This window comes from Arvicola amphibius, chromosome 13 (genome assembly GCF_903992535.2).
Source record: "Arvicola amphibius chromosome 13, mArvAmp1.2, whole genome shotgun sequence".
Lineage (NCBI taxonomy): Eukaryota > Metazoa > Chordata > Mammalia > Rodentia > Cricetidae > Arvicola > Arvicola amphibius.
Window position 1 is genome coordinate 41,475,178 of NC_052059.1, and position 21,346 is coordinate 41,496,523.

At 37.1% G+C, this 21,346-nt stretch overlaps 1 protein-coding gene across 1 annotated transcript in view; it reads left to right on the top strand.

The window, feature by feature from the left end:
- Rb1 (RB transcriptional corepressor 1) overlaps nt 1-21,346 on the top strand; it is a 135,247-nt gene that overhangs the window by 24,737 nt on the left and 89,164 nt on the right. Inside the window, exons 3-6 of the mRNA XM_038310142.1 lie at nt 8,280-8,395; nt 11,126-11,245; nt 17,122-17,160; nt 18,261-18,328. Of these exons, the coding sequence (XP_038166070.1) occupies nt 8,280-8,395; nt 11,126-11,245; nt 17,122-17,160; nt 18,261-18,328 (343 nt within the window). The remainder of the gene's footprint in view (nt 1-8,279; nt 8,396-11,125; nt 11,246-17,121; nt 17,161-18,260; nt 18,329-21,346) is intronic.

The following is a 21,346-nucleotide window of genomic DNA, read 5'->3' on the forward strand; positions in this document are numbered from 1 at the left end:
AAAACTCAAACGGTCAGTCTTAAGCGTGAATGGCTTTACCCACGGGCAAGCTCACCGTTCCAGGATTTTTTTTAACTTGTGAAATTGTAATCAGTTTCACAGATTTATGTTCTGATAGCTTAAGTTGTAGGTTTCTCATATTTTAGTTTTGTTTTCAAGATACTTATTGTCACCACTTGGTGGAGCTCTTTTATAAGCTAGAATATTGTCAAAAAACAAGCTCAAATAAATTGTTACTAATTTGGGGTTGTCATTAGGGTGGTTCAAGTGAACACAACTAAATGATAGTGTAATAGATAGTTATGTAAATTGTTGGTTGTATATTTTGATTTAATTTTTCAATATGTAATTGAAGGTTTGATGTTTTCACAATTTTTGTCATATAGTTCTAATTTTTCTATGCTGCTTTTCATAAATTTAGCAGTTTGTTTCCTATTTTGAATTTAATGTTAATTAAGAATATTTGGGATTAATGAAGAAAATGAAAACTGCTTATGATCCTAATAGCTTTAGAGATAAGAACCCACTTTAGAGATTTTGTATTACTTTTCTTACCTTTTCATTTGTTTGTTTTTACATAATTGGAATAAAAAATGCAAATAATTTTGTAGTTTATCTTCTCTCTTAACCGTTGTATCTTGGGCATTTTTCCCTTTGCTTGTACTATTCTTTGAAAATGCCTTAGTATTTTGTGTTATTCATAATATAGCTCTATTATGATTTAGCCATTCATTTTAAGATATTTAGGTGTTTGCCACTGTTTGGGGTATGTAAGTAACTATTACAACATCTGTTACAAGGATCTTGACCTAACTCTCCAGTTACTTCCACTGGATAAAGTCTTAGCTGTATAGTAATACAATGGGGGACTTCTAAGGATCCTGGCATATATTAACAACATATCCTTCTCTTGACTTATTCTAAGAATAGCATACCCAGAATCTGGTTTTTGAAAGGTACTTTTTTTTTTAATTTTGCAAAGTGTTAATCTATTTTCCTCCACAAGTTTTACCTTTTTGTGTGTGATTGTTTTGATTGATAAATGATTTTTTTGTTTTAATAAGCTTTAAACTGCTGTTCCATGCCCCCTTTTTAATAATTTTAAGCATTTTTTAAAAGTTTATGTGTACGTGTGTAAGTACTCATGGAAGCTGGAGGTCAGAGGGTGTCAGATCAACGGTTATGAGCCTCCTGATATGGGTGTTGGGAACCAATCTTGAATTTTCTGCCAGGGTGGTATATACTTTGGACCACTCATTTCATCCTTTTTACAATTTTCAAGAAAAATTTTTATTTGTAAGTTTTTCATAATAAGGTTTATAGAATTATAACAAAACAAAAACCCATACCAGTTTTAATCTAGGTTGTAAGATGGACTGGAAATAATGCCTTGACCTTAACGGAGCCATCATGCTGGGAAGAGGCTGAGACAAGGGCGCTCTGGAGCGGACGGCAGTGCTGTGGGAATGGGATGGGTGAGCCCCAGAGTTAAACACTGTGACGCTGTGAGACAGAAAAGAGCAGGAGGATGTTAGAGCATCAGAAGTAGGTTGAAGGAAAAAAATTAGATAAGGCTGACTCTTCAGCCATATCATTAAAATAGAAATTAAGATTTTGAGTTAAAAGTATAGCACTCTTAGGGGATTGACAGAAAAATCATGAATCAAATTCACCTGAAAATGTCCAGAATATGATACTGTAGTGGTCAGTAGATCAGTGGAATAGAATAATTTTGAAATAGAGCACATTTTATTGTCATTTCACTTTCTAGAGAGGTGCAAAAGTAATTCAGTAGAGGGAGGTTATTCCCTTCAGTGAACGAAGCTGGAGCCACAGGATATCTAGCTGTAAAATTACAGCGTCTGAGAGGTGGCTCAGTGGGTAAAGAAAGGTGCTTGTTGCCAAGCTTGTTGGATCCTTAGAACCCACATGGTGGAAGAAGAGGACCAGCTTCTGCCAAGTTGTATGTACTCTAACCTTTACAAGCATGATGTGGATCACCAATAAATATGAATTAAAAGAATTTTTCTATCTTATAATATTTATAAAAATATTTTAATGAGTCCTAGACCTAAAATTCTAGAGCATGACATATAAGAAATCATTGTAAAACTATGTTAGAGAAAGGTTTCATAGATATCACTCAAAGCATGAACATAAAAGAAAAAGAAAACAAATTGAGTTAAACCATATTTTTAAACTCCTACTCTTTGAAAGACATCATTTAAGAAAATGAAAGGCTGGGGAGCTGAGCCAGTGGACAAAATACTTGATCTGTAAGCATGAAGACCTGATTTAGATTACCAGCACTCAAGCCAAAAGCTGTAACTCCAGGGCTGGGGCAAGGGCGGCAGCAGAGACAGGTCAATGAGTGGTGGGGGGTGCTAGCCAGTCTAGCTGGAGCAGTAAGCTTAAGGTTCAATAAGAAACCCCATCCTAGAACACTCCTCTATTGCTGGTGGGAAATCACTATGGCAGTTTCTCAGAAAATTGGGAATCAATCTACCTCAACACCCAGTAATACTACTCTTGGGCATATACCCAAAGGATGCACACTCATACCACAAGGACATTTGCTCAGCTATGTTCATAACAGCATTATTCATAATAGCCAGAACCTGGAAATAACCTAGATACCCTTCAACCAAAGAATGGATAAAGAAACTTTGATACATTTATATAATGGAGCACTACTCAGCAGTAAAAAACAATGACATCTTGGAATTTGCAGGCAAATGGATGGAACTAGAAAAAAACATCCTGAGTGAGGTAACCCAGACACAGAAAGACAAACACAGATGTACTCACTCATAAGTGGATATTGGGTATAAAGCAAAGGACAACGAACCTATGGTCCAAGACCTCAGAGAAGCTAGATAATGAGGAAAACCCAAAGAGGGACGTACATGGATACCCCTGGGAAGGGGAAATAGACAAGAACTCCTAAGAAAATTGAGAGTGGGGAAGGGGGGGGAGAAGTGAAGCAGGGGGAGGCATGAAGGAACAGGACGGCTGAGATGGGGAAGGACAGAGGGAGAGCAAGGAAAGAGATATCTTGGTTGTGGGAGCCATTATAGGTCTAGCAAAAAAACAAAAACAACAACAACAATAAAAACTGGCACAAGAAAATTCCCAGGAATCCATGAAGATATGATCCAAGCTAAGAAGACCCTAAGCAATAGTGGAGAGGATGACTGAACTGGCCTTCCCCTGTAATAAAATTGATGACTACCTTAATGGTCGTCATAGAAACTTCATCTAGCAGCTGATAGAAGCAGATGCAGAGATCCACAGCAGAGCACTGGGCCAACCAGAGTCCAGCCAAAGAGAGGGAGGAACAATAATATGAGCAAAGCGGTCAAGACCATGATGGGGATACCCACAGAAACAGCTGACCTGAGCTAGTAGGAACTCACTGACTCCAGAGTGAAAGCTGGGGTACCTGCACAAGACCAAACTAGGCCCTCTGAATGTGGGTGGCAGTTGTGAGGCTGAGTTAATCTGTGGGACCACGGGAAGTGGGACCAGGATTTATCCTTAGTGCTTGAACTGGCTTTTTGGAGTTAATTCCCTATGGAGGGATACCTTGCTCAGCCTAGATACAAGTGGGAGGGCCTTGGTCTTGCCTCAAAGTGATGTGCCAGACTTTGTTGACTCCCCATGTGAAACCTTACATTCTTGAGGAGTGGGTGTGGGGGGAGTGGGAAGAAGGGAGAGATTGGGAATTGAGAATGGTATGTAAAATGACAAAAGATTTTTTGTTTTGTATTTTAGTTGTTTTTTTCGATCCACCACCTGATTTTAATAGCACCTACAGCTGCTTGTTTGCTTGCTTGCTTCCTTCCTTCCTTCTTCTCTTTTAAAAGAAAACAAACTATCTTTTTTTCATTTTACATACCAATCCCAGTTCCCACTCCCTCCCCTCCTCCCATTCCCTCTACTTGCCCCCACCTCACCTCACTCGCATCCACTCCTCAGAGAGGGTAAGGCAAATTGCTTTGGGGGAAGGTCCAAGGCCCTCCCTACTATATCTAGGCTGAGCAAGGTATTCATCCAAAGAGAATAGGTTTCCAAAAAGCCAGTACAAGCAGTAGAGATAAATCTTGGTGCCACCACCAGTGGCCCACAGTCTGCCCCAGCCATACTACTGTCACCCACATTCAGAGGAACTAGTTTGGACCTGTGCTGTTTTCTTTCTTGTATGGCTGGAGTTGGTGAGCTCACATTATCTCAGGTAAACTGTTTCAGTGGGTTGTACCCATCATGGTCTTGACCTCTTTGCTTGTTTTCTCACTCCTCCTACTCTTCAACTTGACTTTGGGAGCTCAGTCCAGTGCTCCAATGCAGGTCTCTGCCTCTCTTTCCATCTGTTGCTGGATGAAGGTTCTGTGATGATATTGAAGATACTCATCAGTCTGATTAAAGGGCAAATCAAGATCTGGCCCCCTCTCCTCTATTGCTTAGGGTCTTTGCTGGGGTCATCATTGTGTATTCCTGGGAATTTCTCTAGTGCCAGGTTTCTTGTTAACCCCATAATGGCTCCCTCAATCAAGATATCTCTTTCCTTGCTCTCATCTCTGTCCTTCCCCTATCTTAACTATCCTGTTCCCTCAAGTTCTTTTCCCCCTCCCCTTCTCCCCTAATCTTCCCTTTCTACCCTCCCTACTTTGCCCACCCCCATGCTCCAAATTTTGTCAGACAATTTTGTCTTATTTCCTTTTTCCAGGTAGATCTATGTATGCTTTTCTTAGGGTTCACCTTGTTACTTAGCTTCTCTAGGATCATGAACTATAGGCTCAATATTCTTTGCTTTATAGTTAGTATCCACTTATGAGTGAGTACATACCATGTTCATCTTTCTGAGTCTGGGTTACCTCACTCAGGATTTTTTTCTAGTCCCATCCATTTGCCTGCAGATTTCAAGATGTCATTGTTTTTTACTGCTGAGTAGTACTCTAATATGCAAATATGCCACATTTTCTTTATCTATTCTGCTGTTGAGGGGAATCTAGGTTGTTTCCAGGTTCTACCTATTACAAATAATGCTGTTATGAACATAGCTGAACAAATGTCCTTGTAGTATGATTGAGCATCCTTTGGGTATATGCCCAAGAGCAGTATTGCTGGGTGTTGAGGTAGATTGATTCCCAGTTTTCTGAGAAACTGCCATAGTGATTTCCAGAGTGCTTGTACAAGTTTGCATTCCCACCAGCAGTGGAGGAGTATTGCCCTTGCTTTACATCCTCTCCAGCATAAGCTATCATTGGTGTTTTTGATCTTGGCTATTCTGAATGGTGTAAGATGATATCTCACAGAGTTGTTTTAACTTGCATTTTCCTAATAGCTAAGGATGTTGAACATTTCCTTAAGTGTCTTTTGGCTATTTGAGATTCTCCTGTTGAGAATTCTATGTTTAGTTCTGTACCCCATTTTTAATTGGGTTATTTGTAATTTTGATGTCTATTTTTTAAAATAAATTAGAAAAAGAAAGAATCCCCGTTCTAAAAGATAGTTAAGAACAATTGAGTAAGATAGTCAAAGTTGTCCTGTAGCTTATACACACACACACACACACACACACACACACACACACACACGAAAGGAAGAAAGGAAGGAAAAAAGAAAGAAAAAGAAAATACAAAGTGGCCACAGGATATAATTCAGTGGTAGGGCTATTTTTAAATAAAATTTGAGGTTCTTAGGGCTGAGAATATAGCTAGTGTTAGAAAGTTTGTTTGCCTACTTTGTGTGATGTCTGGGTTTTAATCCTTTTTCAGGTGTTTAAAAAAGTGAGTCAGCAATATAATATTTTAGCAGTTTTTGTTATTTAGAGTATAAGAGTTTTCTTAGAAAAGACTACAGTGACAGGCAGGTAAATTGAGGACAGTTAACGTTTAACAGAGGTAGGTGGCTGGAGGCAAAGCAGCAAACAGGAAGTATAATAAGTAAACATAAAAATTCCAAAACTTTCTATCATAGTAGTTTCTAAGAAAATAACCTTACTAAATAATATAGGCCACAGGAGAGACACCAGGAGACACACTAACGTGGAAGGGGGAAAGCTTACAGGACCCCAATCCTTCACAAAAAGGTAGAGGCATCTGAGGGAATGCGGAGGCAGAAGAAATAGTCTTTTCCAGGGAAGAACACACCAATTGGCTCTCAGTACAGTACCTTCTGTGCTACTGCGCCTACTACTGTCCTGTAACGCCTGCACTACAGGACGGTATGCAAGCCGGGAACTAGGCTGGAGATTTAAAAACACATGCACACACACAGACAGACACGGGACATTCTTGAAACAAGAATGCCAACTTTATTGTGCTCCTGGAAAGCGTATTTAGGAATCCTTAACTGATAACCATGCCCCAGCTCTTGGGATTTCCAGCTATAAAACCCACCAGAATTCATTCCCCTTCCATCAGGAACTCATGAGGGTCTCGTGCTCAGAGCAGCTGCAGGCATAGGGAAACAAGTTGTTTCACTCCAGCAGGCAAAGGGTCTGAGGCAGGCAAAGAAAGTCAAGGGGTTAGGGGTCTGCAGCCCCTAACACAGGCAGTCCCAAATAGTCAGCCCTGAAAACATGTACTTACAAGCAGAGGGGTAGGGATACATGGGCGGGGTTGGAGGGAAGAAAGGGAAGGGGAAATTATGCAATTACATTATTATCTCAGAAAATAAGAAAATTAAGAACATAGGCAATTTTTTGTAATGGGGTGGATCAATATTGTTTAGTTTCAGTAGTGGAAGTATGTATGTAAGTTTCCAAATCAAATTTATTGAGTTAGTTTTCTTACATTAAACTATATCAGTTTAAGCACATAGTTCAAAAAGTTGATGGATGTATTTACCCATGTAATTACCACCCCCAAGGATTAGAACTTTCTCATTACACCAGAAGGTTCTCTTGCCATCTTTGTACTCGTTCCCGAAAACATCCCCTTGTCCCTGGGTAGCTGCTGATCTGGTTTCTGACATTAAAGATGAGTTTTTATGTTTTCTGTATTCTGTGTCTAGCTTCCCCCACTCTCTGTTTTTGGTGACTTTTTCTCAGTGTAATGATTTTGACTTATCTCTGTTAGATAGCATCTGTTGCATAATTCTATTACAGTTTGTTTATAGAGTTACTTATGGTTATTTCTGTTTGGTTCTATTTCTGTTATATTTGTTTTGTCTTTAGTGTGGGGCTACATTCATTAGTGTTTTAATTTCTTCAGGGTATCAGTATAGTTAGGGAGTAAAATTGTGATGTAGAAAGTATATGTTTAAATTTACAGAAACAGGCCAAACTTGTTTTTCAAAATGGTCATACCATTTTACACTTTATCATTGGCATTCACTTGCACATCCTCCTTAGTAACCATTAATGTTGTAATGATTTTTAATTTCAACTAGTCTTATGGATCTACAGTTATATTTTAAAGTATTTATATTAGAAGGAAAGGTTTATAGTTGGATAATGGTGACTTATCTATTACCTGTAATCATTTGATAGTCCAATACGCTCCTTCTTCAGCTGGTACATGAGAGTCCAAATATGTAAAGTGTGTCTTACATCTGTTCCCTCAGCAAATAGTCCTGCCTGCTTATTAGACCATTAGATAATCTGACACTCATTTTATCTTAACATGACCCAGATTTTACCTACAAGATATATACATTTAGAAGGTGGCATACACTGTTGAGGGGAAAGGATGCTACTAAGAAAAATAGTCTGCTTACAGTGTTAGCTATTTCTCATCAGTTTCTAAATGTAAACTGGACACTGTGCTCAAGGCGTTAAACATAGTCTCATTTAGTTCTTATTAAGTGAGATTTGCATCCACTCCATTGTACAAGTGGGTTGTTTAAGAAATTGTACAAGGCCAGAAAATACTTGAATGAACAAAGGGAAATAAAAATGGATAAATTAGAGCAAAAGAAGTATAGTCTGATACATAAGGTAGCTTTTTTGTTTTTCTTGGAAAAAAGTTAACATTCTAGAATCTTTTAATGTTGCTTTAATGATAATGGGCTACTAAGAAACAGTTTAAAAGAGCTGACTGACTCTGAGTTTCCCAAAGTGATTTAACTTTTTAATCCTTCTTGTAATTTTTTTGCCTTATAATTTAAATTTTGAGTGTTTGTTATATTAATATAAAATGAATTATTTTTAAATATATACCATTATAATAATTAAAAATATATTTTGATGTTTAATAAAAATCATGTAATTCAGCTTTAGCATGGTATTAAGTACGTGAATGATTTAATAAATATTTGGCCCTCTTTATTCCTAGGAAGGATATATTCAAAAGAAGAAGGAACTCTGGGGCATCTGCATCTTTGTTGCAGCAGTTGACCTAGATGAGATGCCATTCACTTTTACTGAGCTACAGAGAACCATAGAAACCAGGTAAGGACTCTGTCATAAAAGCTCTGCCACTTAAAAAGTGCTTTTATCATTTTGATACACTTTAAGAAATTGGTGGAAATGCTAAAATTAAATTAAACACAACAAATTTGGGACAAGTAGTGAATTGCCATTCTCTGATAGGGTTGGTTAAAGTTTGTTTAGTTTTTAAAAAGAATTTCTTACTATGTTTTGCCTGCATGTAAGTGCGCCGTGTGCAGTGCCTGAAGAGAGCAGCAGTCATGTGAGTCATCCTGCGAGTGCTAGGAACTGAACCTGCTCCTCTGGTGTTCACGGGCACGTACATACCCTACAAAGACACGCGCGCACACACATGCACACACAACTAGAAGTAAAAAAATAAATGCTTATAAATCTTTAAACAGGTAGTGAGTCTATCTTAAATTTAGACAAGATTTATTTAACTTGAAGACTTTCACATAGTAGATGTTTTAATTTTGGACATTTAAAAGCTACTATATATTCAGTACTGATTATGATACTTGACCCAGAAATTCCTTATCAGTTTTTTTTTTTTTTTTTTTGGTTTTTCGAGATAGGGTTTCCCTGTAGTTTCTAGAGTCTGTCCGGGAACTAGCTCTTGTAGACCAGGCTGGCCTCGAACTCAGAGATCCGCCTGCCTCTGTCCCCCCAAGTGCTGGGATTAAAGGCGTGCGCCACCACTGCCCAGCTTCATATGTTTTTTTTTTAGCTTTAAAAGTATATTAATTTTGAGCCGGGTGGTGGTGGCACACGCCTTTAATCCCAGCACTCAGGAGGCAGAGGCAGGCGGATCTCTGTGAGTTCGAGGCCAGCCTGGTCTACAGGAGCTAGTTCCAGGACAGACTCTAAAAAAGCTGCAGAGAAACCCTGTCTCGAAAAACCAAAAAAAGAAAAAAAAAGTATATTAATTTGTTCTCAAGTTATTAACAGATTTTGTCTTAAATGAACTTATAGGACTTCTGTTATTTCCTTTGTAGTATATTTACAGTATTTCCTTTGTATTATATTTGCAAAATACAGCAGTAAATAATTTTACCAGATTGGTAAATAAATGTATTTCTTCTTAAGTAAGATAATCTGTAATGAAATATAATTGGTGTTTTAGTTAAATTAAGTAGATTAAATGGCTACATTTTATTGTACTTTTCTTACTACCTTTAAATAAAGTCTGGAAACAAAGGCTGTGTACAAATAAATTAATATATGCATGTATGTTTACAAAGCACATAAAAAGCCTAAAGAGTTCACAAGAGTCAATTCCTAATATCACAGGCACTATCTCCCTCATCCCTTCTCTTAAATTACCCTAAAAGAAGACAGTTTTGTTGGAGCAGCTTTTCATAGTGTGCATTTCCTCTCAGGACAGGTATTGTTGTACCTGTAAACATGTGGACTACTCTCAGGTTGATTTCTTCTTTTCTGGATCCTATACATTTTCTCAATACACTTTTTTCTCTTTTTTCTTCTATCCCCTCTTCTTTTCTTCTAATCATATGCAGAATAATTTTATATACAAAATTAATTAGAAATTAGTGTGTGAAGTCAAGTGTGAAGGTGTATGAAAGGCTGATCTCTGAGTTCAAGACCAGATTGGTCTACGTAGCAAGTTCCAGGTCAGCCAGGAATGTGTAGTGAAATCTCATGTCAGGAGTAGGAAGAAGAGGAGATAACAGTTGATGTTTGAGATGTATCTGATGACTTCTGTCTCCACTGCCATATTGAGAGGATGTACATTGAAGATTAGTTTTTTAATCAAACAATAATGAATGACTAGAGTAGTTTAACATTTAAAATTTTAGACAGCTTTTCTTTTTCTTTCTCCAAATATTCAGTACTGAAGCTTTTGGTAAGGCAAAGAATTTCAGTGTATATGTGACAAGGAAAGGCCAAGTGGTGCAGAAAAGATACCAGAGCAAGCTGAGGTAGACACTGATGACAGGGTATCTACATGGGTGGCAGCCTGGTGTGAGCTGTCTGGTGCGCAATGTGGGAATTCAGACAGTGTTATGGATAGCTGTTTTGAGAGCATTGTACAAGGAAGATGTGGGAAGGGGGAAACAGTGCACAATGTTAAGTTAGTCTGTTCTTGTTGGGGAATAGAAGGCCTTGGGGTGAAAGGTGGCTATCTGTTCTAAGAATAAATAAATGAGAACAGTTTTCAGATATGAAAATGAGGCACTAGAGTGAAAGCAAACTGCATGGTTTTGTGTTGGAATTGAATGGCTCTGTGGGAACTTATTTAAAAACATGCAGATACAAATGACTGATTAATAATAAATACAGTGTGTTTCAGAAATCTGAAAAGAATGTGTTTTAAATGTTTTGCTGTGTGCAAGTAGTAAATGCTTGAGGAGATAGATATGCTTACCTTCATTATACAGTCCTTACATCTGTGAAAACATCACATGGTACTCCCCTAACATGTACAATTCCTGGACTTTTATGCTTCAGTTAAAAATAAACTTAATTTAAATACCCATGCACATTATTTAGAAACAAATACACATACTTTTCTTGCTTCTGCTTTTCTTGTTTTTTAACTTTAGGTGGCTGTCGTCAGGAGTGGGTAGATAGCGGGCAGGGGTTTCTAGGAAAATGAGAACAGGTGCTGCCTCCAGAGACACAGTGACCAGTGTGGAGGTGGGGGCTCTGGACGGAAGTGTGTATGCCTTGAAAATTAAATAACCAATATTGGTAGCTATTCATGCGTTCTTTCTCTGTTCTTTATAGTGTCTATAAATTCTTTGACTTACTAAAAGAAATTGATACCAGTACCAAAGTTGATAATGCTGTGTCAAGACTAATGAAGAAGTACAATGTATTATGTGCACTCTACAGCAAATTAGAACGGTAAGATAAAAGTTTTATTAGGTTTACACCTTAATTTTTTGTTTTTTATTTTTTATTTTTATTTTTTATTTTTTTATTTTTATAACTCATTTTTTCACATTACTGTTTAGTTAGATTTAATCTGGGAACTGTAATGTATTTAATGAAAGTATTAAGTATTATCCTGTAGCCTTATCCTTTTTGCTATTATTTTTATTAATTCTTAGGTAATTTATCTATTCATAAACATTCTGAACGCTTGCCCCAAATTAACTGTTTTTACTAGCCTTTCCTGTCATTTGCTTCTTCTGACGTTGAGCTTGCTTCCCATCTTGCCTAGTAGAACTTGTAGTTCTGAATAGTGATCTAAATTTTAACTTCTTCCAGCTTAGAAAGAAATCATATTGTCAATGGAAGGTGTGTGACCTGTGTTACTAAACTGTGTTCTGTACTCCAAGTGGTAGTCAAGAAGACTCCACCTGCACCGTTCAACTGGAAAATTATGACTGAGCATGGCTTGCACTTTTTAAATTGTATTTTTCAAACAAATTATAGTCTTCTAACCCAAGTATTATAGTCTTTAATATGACATATATCTGTTACTGTTTTGGTGCTCACTGCATTTGTGCAAGGACATATGATAAGGAACGTTTTAGCTAAATAAGCCACTTTGTAATAGGATGGTAAAAAGAAAGGAGAAGAGGCAGGGTATGGTGGCAGGAGGCAGAGGCATGCGGATCTCTGTGAGTTTGAGGCCAGTGTTTTCTACACTGTAAGTTCCAGGACATCCTGGGCTACATAAAAAGATCCTGTCTCAAAAATAAAAGGTGGGGGGTCCTTAGATCTTTTGGGGTGAATGAGGATAGGGACAGCTAGAAAGAGTATCTTCACAGAGGCATTAACTGTTTTCTTTACCTTTGCTATTTAATTGGTGTGTTACTAAATCTTGAGAGTTGTGATGATGGAAGTGAAAACACGGAGGAAAAAGGCCCCGAAGGTTGGCCTGGGGTTCGCATAGGGTCTCATATATGTGAGACTGACTGAAACTCTTAGAATCTACGCTACATTCCCATCCTGCTTATTTTTTTGAGACAGGCCATCCTACCCTGTTCTTGAATTCATAATCCTACCTCAGCCTCTTGGATGCTGGGATCACAGGCTTGCATCACCATTTCTAGATATGCCCTAGAGCTTTTGAAATAATGCCCTGCTTCTTCTTTTCCCTCCCTCCTCTCTCTTCCTTTTCTCTCCATCCGTCTCTCCCTTCCTTCCACACTTATAGAGTTAAATATATAAATCAGCATGTACTATGCTTGTGACAGTGCACAAGGGAAAACCAAAGCAATAGTGCATAGCTTGCTAGAATTGTGGTAGAGATTTCGCATCCATAATAAACAAAGTAAGCAAAAATTTCATTGAGCCAGTTGTTAAGGAAATGATAGTGGGGTGGAGAGATGGCTCAGGGCATAGCATATACGTGTGTGTAATCAACAGAGATGCACATGCATAAACATAAATAAGAATGAAATGAGCAAAAAAAATTTCTAAGAGCAAAACAGAATTCTATACAAATCAGTATTAAAACCAAACAAACAAAAACAAGACCATCAAATTATTTCTAGTTCTAGAATTTGAGGGCTAGGAGTCATTTGGGGTACAATGGTTACTGCTTTTTGTTATAATAATTTTATCCTATTTTTGTGTTTAAAGCATATTTTCCCCATTCCTTTTCCTTCTTCTGACTCCTCTCAGATCCTCCACCCTGTGCACCTGCTTCCTTTTAAATCTGTTGCATTTTCTTTATTGTTGTTACATGTACACAAAATCTGCAATTGTAACCTGCTGAGTCTATTTAGTGTTACTTCTTCGTGTATGATTTTAAGGCTAACCATTGGTATTGGATAACCAGTTAATGGGGGAAGATTACTTTTCCTACTCTCAGCATTTCTTAATTGCCTATAGTTATTTGTCCAGAGGTGGGGCCCTGTAAGATTTCTCCATCCACATTTCTATCATAATTTTAATTGAATACTTCCAGATAGTTTTAGTCTCTTGTCTGACATCACTATTCTGCTTTGATACTAGTTTCTGTTTTTAAGTTATTTATTTATTTATTATACTTTCCATTTATAAGTTGTAGTTGATATCCTGGGAATTGAGGGAGAAGTAGAAAAGGATATTAAAAGGGGAATAGTTTCCTAAGTGATTTTTAGGCTTTACAGAATATTTTGTTTAAGTGGTTTGCCATCTTCTTTTTCTCTAAATAGAGAACATTGAGTGATCAATAGAAATACTGTGAAGCCAACATTTTTCTCTTGTATAATAATCTTAAGACTGCTAAAGTAAATTATCTGTGTCTGCATTTTGAAGAGTAACTATAAGTAGTTTGGAAGGGTAGGGAGAAGAAAGTTTCAGGGAACTTTTTAGATGCCAGAAAATTAAGAGGAGAAAGAAGAAAAGGATAGTGCATCTACTACATATTGAAATTCAAAAGCTTTAGAAGTTATGTAAGCAATTTTAAGTGTTCAGGATCTTCCTGTATCCTCTTTCCTAAGGGCCAGTATGAACAACAGTATTTCCAGGTTAGTTAGTGGCATCCAGGACAACAGTTTTACAGAATTTTCTTCAAACATAACTGGAATATGAGAGTTAATGATGATTATTAACACAAACATCAGTGAGCAATAGAATTTGAATCTTTAAGCTGTACTTCATTTAGAGAATCGTCAATCTGAGAAACCATCAATTAACTCCCAGAACTGTCTTCCCTGTCATCTATAGTTAGCAAACTGCACAGGGAATGGGAACGGTAGCAGTCAGTGTTCCAAAGCTAGTCCTGTCACTGTGGCCCAGCTTGAGATTCTTGTGATGGTCCTTCTCTGCCTTCTCTTGCAGCTTGCCCTCATTATCATCTCTCTGTGTGAAGCTGGGTTTATCTACTCTTAAGGTTGTTGAGCCTTCTTGCATTCCTCTGAAGCACCACCTAGACTGGGGCTATTCAACAAACTAACCATTAAAGTATGCCCATGATGAGATGTTTACAGAAGTATGTGTAGATTCCTTTCTACATTATGAAGTACAAATGTGCTCTTATAACAGAGAAGATAGATGTTCCTATCCATCCTTCCTCTCCTCTATCCAAAACAGTAGTTGGATGTGTTATCTACCAAAAGAGGAGAAGCTATAGTAGGGCTTAGTGGAGAAGTAGTCACACAGATCTGGATTCTATCTTAATCATGAGCTTTTGCTGTGTGATCTTGGATAAATGAGTTACCTAAGTTGGGTACTTTGTTTTCTAATGTCTAAAACAAGCTAATGAGAGTACCTATTAGTCAGGTTCCTCTAGAGTAACAGAACTCATAGAACGAATCTCTCTCTCTCTCTCTCTCTCTCTCTCTCTCTCTCTCTCTCTTTCTCTCTCTCTCTCTATATGTATATATATACATCTATCTATATCTATCTATCTATCTATATCTGTCTATCTAATATCTATCATCTATCTATCTATCTATCAATATATATATATATATAAAGGGGATATATATATATATATATATATATATATATATATAAAGGGGATTTTTAAGAAAGACTTACAGGTTGTGGTCCAGCTAATCCATTGTTGGAAAGTCCAAAAATCTAGTAGTTGTTCCACCACTAGTGGATGTTTCTACTAGTCTTCAGTATATGCTGAAATTGTGAAGAAGTAGGTTCTAATGCCAGTGAAGGAATGGACTTGCTAGTGAGAGGAGAGCAGTCAGACAAAGAGTAAAAGCTTCCTTCTTCCATGTCCTTATGTAGGCTTCTAGCAGAAGGCACGGTCTAGATTAGATCTGGATTAAAGATTTGCAAAGTGTGCCTTCCCACCTCAAGATCTGGATTAAAGGTGTGTTTTTCTACCTCAAAGATCCAGATTAGAAATAGATCTTCCCATTTCAAATTAGGCAGAAATCCCTCACAGTTGTATATTTTTGGGTTTTAGTTAATTCCAGATGTAGTCAAGTTGACGACCAAAAATAGCCATCACATACCTGTTAAGTCTTTAATACATTAAATGAGGTAATACATAAATAATGCTTTTGTTCAGTGACCTAGTATAAACATATTAAACTCTCCATGAATATTAGCTTTCAATTTTTATGTTACTATTTACTTCCTGTATATGTGTATGTATGTGGGAAAATGTGTGCCCTGACACAGATATGGAGAGTAACGGGCAACTTGGAGGTATTAGTTCTCTCCTTCTACCACCTGGGTTTTAGTTTCAAAATTAGGTTGTCTGGCCCAGCAGCAAGCACCTTTACCAGCTGAGCTATCTCACAGGCCCAAATATTAGCTTTTAAAACAAGAAAAACTGCATAATACAGTATCTCCATTCTGTATCCCCTTAGACAGTCACACTGTACCACGGTGATGCAAAGCGTAGAGATGTAGAGATGTTTGATAGAATAGATCTGTTTGATTGAGTTCAGCATTTCCTAGATGGGATATACATATATTTGTATTTCTGTTGCTGTGATAAAGACCCTCTACAAAAACAATTTGAGGGATAATGGAATTATTCTGATGTACAATTCCAGAGGGATACAGTTTCTAGTGGTGAGGAAGATGTGCATCCCCAGCAAGCATGGTGGCAGGACACCCATAAAAGGAAGCAGAGTATCTGAACAGGAAGTGGGTCTGGGCTATTAAAACTTCAAGGCCAGCCCCAGTGACTCTCTTTCTCAAGTATGATCCTGTTGGGAATATTTCACATTTGAACCATAGCCGCATTTAACATAAATTAAGATCTTATGAGAGAAGTATTTTATGGAATATACTTTAAGAAACTTTATATTGTCAGCTGTTTTGTTTCAAATAAATTAACAAACCACATTAAGAATTAACTGTTAGTATCCTATTATATCTATGATCTCTGGGTTTGATTGAGTGATCCTTCCTTAAAGAATAAGATGAAAGAACATTGAAGAAGATTCCTGACCTCAACCTCAGGCTTCACGTATATGTACATGTGTCCACCAAACCAAACATGTATATACCACAGCATGTATACATGAAAAAGAAAAGAAATCCAATGATGACCGCGCTGCTGTATTGTATTGTGTTTGAGTAGAAGTGATGCCATACATTGTCTATCTTAAGTGGTAAGAAGGGTCACCCCAGGACTGGTGATTTTGACTAGGGAAAAAGACTAGAGAAGAAGAAAATCCTGAATAGGGATTAGAAATAGAAATGTATCAAGCAAAATGAGTGGGGACTGGAATCAGGGATTCTAAACTGCGACAAGCATGTGTACCACAACAAAACATTGCAGGTTGTATTTTGAGCTGCTAAAGTCTAAATGACTGGAAGGTAGGAAGGGGTCTGATTGGTAGTGAACTAGGATTATCTGCAGGCAGTGGAAAGTTGATGATTGGTTTTATATTGGGGAATGACGTAGTCTGATTTGTCCTTAAAAGGCCACTCTGGACTTTGTAAAAGGAATTTATGTTTTTTATTGACTAGTTTTAAGGAATAATGGAATAGTTTAGCTTTAAAGTTGCCAGTACTGGATCAAACTAAGTTTTATTTTCCTATCTTATTTGTATGACTCCCTGGAGTGTGAAGACTGTGGTGCCAATGCTTGTTTATCACGGGATGAACTATATGGACATACATGACTTACTGGTTAGATGGTCATTAGTTACCCCCTGACCCAAGATTCTGGTTTTATCATCAGTTTTGATTTAAAAGTGACAGAAGCCTTTGTAATTAGAACATGGTAATGTGAAATGTCACTTTGTAGTGGGTAGATAAATTTTAATTTAGTTTCAGAATGCTCATGATTCATGCTACAGTAGTATTCAAAAGTTACTTTCTAAAAATCATCATGCTAATGAAATTGTTTGTCCTTTCAGGACATGTGAGCTTATATATCTGACACAACCCAGCAGTGTGTAAGTAGTTTAAAGCATGTTATTTTTCATTAAACACTTTATTTTCTGAACTAATCTCAGACGTACTGATACAACTAGGCTTACTTTGGGTGATTAAAAAATATACTGCTTTATACTTATAAATCCTGAGGTGATAAAATCCTGTTTAGATTGCTCTAAAGATATGTGTTTTTATTGCAAAGAAGAGCTAATTAGCTCGGAATTGATTCAGTGTTCTCTGTCACTATTCTGGGGAAAATATAGTTCATTCATTAAATACTTATTGAGGATCTGCCACAAGGATTGTATTAGCAATGCTCTGCATATTTTTATATAAGAACAAATACATTCTGAATTAGGGGACTGGAGAGAAGACTCTGCTTATTAAGAACACTCCTTCTTCCAGAGGACCCAGGCTTGATTCCCATCACCTGCATGGTAGCTCACAGCTGTCTGTATCTCCAGTTCCATGACATCTGAAGACCTCTTCTGGCCTCTGCAAGCACCTGTCACACAAGTGGTGTACAGACACATATAGACAACACACACATAAACACACATACACATAAACACACACACAATCTCAATTACAAATCCTAAATTATTTTGAAAACGTCTACCACTAGCTAGAACAGTATGTCCATGTTCTTCTCTGGACACCTCAAATAGAAAAAATGATTTTCTGCCTTATTAATGCAGTAGAATTGAAATGCTTGTTAGAATGCACATTTATCAATTTATATAAACCTGTTAATTCTAATGACTATTTTATGGAAGAATTCTCAAGGCGAAATGTTCATAAACCAGAGCCACCTGAATTCTTTTTTTTTCTTTTTTTGCTTACATTGTTCATCTTAACTAGAAAACAAAGAGCAAACAAGTATAAAAGTAATTAGAAACAAATTAAAGTAGCTTGGGCTTTATATAATTTAGATTAGAATAAATATTTTGTAGTCACACCAAATGAACTGAGATAAGTTGGGTTCAGGTGTAAATTGTGCTTTTAAAGGGGGCTGCAATCCATTATGTATGTATTTAACTCATGTCTACAATTTAAAAGTAAAGCTGAAAAACTTTGTCCATGTCTAATTTTTTTTTATTGCTTTGTATTTGTTTGCCAGGATATCTACTGAAATAAATTCTATGTTGGTGCTAAAAATTTCTTGGATCACTTTTTTGCTAGCTAAAGGTAAATGAACATGTTATTGCATGCTGATTATCAAGTATAATTATTAAGTTGTTCATTTGGAATAGTATAAGTTTTTCAATTACTATATCCTTCTACTGTATTCTCTGCATGGTTTATGTAAACCATTTTTATAATTATGTTAATAAAGACATCATTAGAAATATTTCATTTCCTACCTTTTCTTTCTTCTTTCCTTTCCCCCTTTCTTTTCTATTTTCTTTACATTTTCTTTTTTAGCAGTGCTGGGGATGAAAGTCACAGACTAGTGAATTTTAAATATTTTAAAATTGATTTTATTTAAATTTTCAAAAGAAAAGTTATAAGCAGACATAATAAGTATTTAGCTACTTTACTTTGAAATAAAATATTTCCTGTTATAATCTTTATTTTTCTTTTTTGGCCTTTTATTTTGGGAATGTTATTACAATGAGAAGGGGAAAATGTAGTCATTAAATGCTAGTACCTATGCCAAATTCAGGGTGAATGCTTATGTTTTTCTTCTTCTGACTTGGACAAAATAAAATCTGATGGGAGACAAGTAAAATACAAATAAACTATGATGAGCAGTCAACAAATATGAGAATTCAGTATACTGTGCTGATGGAAAACAGCCTGCATCCCTTCTGTCTTAGTCAGTGGTGCTGGAGAGGAGCTGAGAGTTCTATATCTGGATTCACAGGCAGCAGGAAGAGACAGTGAGACACTGGACCTGGCTTGAGCATCCGAAACCTTAAAGCCTACTCACCCCATGTGACACACTTCCTCTGCACCTCCAATCATGCTGCTCGTGTTGAGTATGGAGGCCATGTTCATGCAAACCATCACACCATCTCAGTACCATTAGATGGAAGGGATTTCTTCTATCCAGGTACTAGCCAGGCCTTACCCTGCTTAGCAGCTGAGATAGATGAAATCGGGCATGTTCAGGGTGGTATGGCCATAGAGAGAAGAGGAGGGAGTCATACAGCAGTGTGCATTAATCTGTTTTGAAAACCATGATAATAATATCTCTTGGCACATCCTCCTCCCGCTCCCTACTTTCTAATTAATGCATTCTACTGTCTTGATTTTATTATCAAAGACTTAGCTTCTAGTCATCTGTAATTATAGTTACCTCAAGCCTTTAGTCTCAGTTCTATATTTAAATGCCTTCTGTGCCCATTCATTACTTCATTATAGTTTCTCATTTCCGAGTCCTTGATTTTGACCCATTTCTTAGCTAGCTAGATTGTATCATCAAGGATTTAAAATTGTTTTGTACATTTTTTTACTTATCGTATGTGCTTGTACGTGTACACCTCTGGCTTGGTGACAAGCACTTTTACTTGCTGAGCCATCTCTCCAGCCCATCACATTTAAAACACTAGCCCTTTGATGTCATATTCCGTATGTTTGACGTGTTAATGGAGAATGTCCACAGCATTTATACTTGAAAGACAACTTGACTGTGTATCCTGTTCTTGAGTTATTTTATCCCTCAAGGCAATATTTTCTAGTATTGAATGTTGATTTTGAGAAATCTGAGGCTCGCTTAATTTCCTCCTGTCATGAAGTTACTGAATACTAAATGGGTTCTTTTTTTAAACTTGAGGTTTAGGTCTGAAGGTATGGCTCAGTAATTAAAGCACTTGCAGGAGAACCCTGGTTTCATTCCACACGGCAGCTCCCAATCTCTGTTACACCACTCCCAGTGCATTTGTTACCTTCCTCTGGCCTTCCTGCCACCAGGCATATAGGCAGGCGAATGCTCATATGCAAAAAATAAATTTAAGTAAATGAAACTTAAATTTGGGGTTTAATACCTTTACTAGGATATCTGTTATTTGAATCATTCTGTATTCATTTGTGTTACAACACTTTCTTTTAAACTAGGCATTCTGCTCTTCTTTCTGAGACAACTTGATGTTATTTTATTCTGTTAGGTTTTCTTTGAACATTTTATCAGTTTGTTCTCCATGTTTCTCTTATTTTAATTTTTTTCTTTTGGGCAATGCTGGGAATTGAGCCCAAAGCTTCATGAATGCTAGGCAAATGCTCAGCCACTGAGCTACATCCCCAACTTTGTGTTATGTGTAGGTTTTTTATTTCTGCTGTCTTTTGTTTCAGTCTAAACTCTTTTGGTAATGGTGTTATTTGTACCTAGTTCTTTCTTAGCTCATCTGACTCCTTGTCTTTATGTAAATTGAGACCAGTCAGCTTTTCTGTTTGCTTGTTGATTTGTTTTAAGGCAAGTTCTTGACTTGTGGCCCAGACTGCCTTTGACATAGTGATCTTCCTGCCTGGCATCCCAAACACTGGAGTTCACCATAATATAGGATGACTTGCTTATTTATTTGTTTGTTTGTTTTAATGGTATATTCTTCCTATTAGGTTCTCTGATTTTTCCCCTTTTGTGAGTTTACTTTTTCTTTTGTGAATGCCTTTTTCCTTCATATACAGGATATGAAGTGGCTAATGCTTTCTTTGAGGTAGTTTGAGAGACCCTCCCTTCATTCCCTTTATACTTAATATGGAGTTAGTTTGTATTCCCCAGAGAATTACAGTGTGCCGTAAACAGGCGTTATGCTACTTTGAGTCAGAGAGTAAGGACGAGAGTAGAGAATTCGTCTGAACTCCGTACTTTGCCCTTTTCCCAGCCAGCGCAGTGTTCTGGATATCTGTGCTGGCAGCTCGCCATCGTGGTTTGCTTCCCTTTTATTTCCTGCAATGGTTGCTTCTCCCTCCAAGCCAGAAAGTGAGAAGTGAGCATGCTGCTGGAGAGTTGTTCCGGATTTGGTATTGCAGCTGCTAGCACTTGGCTAATGTGTATTTCCCTTTCAGAGTGTTGTTAGAGTGGAGAGGCTGTTCATCTGACTTGGCTCTGCTCCTCTTACTTGGATGTGCCTGATAGCAAACTTCACCTGTTTCTTCACCATCATTAACTTTCAGTTAGCATACAAATTAATGAGTTTCCTAGTGACATTTTCGTATCATACATTTCTGCTTTGTTGTTTGCAGCCCCTGTAATATTTCTTCACT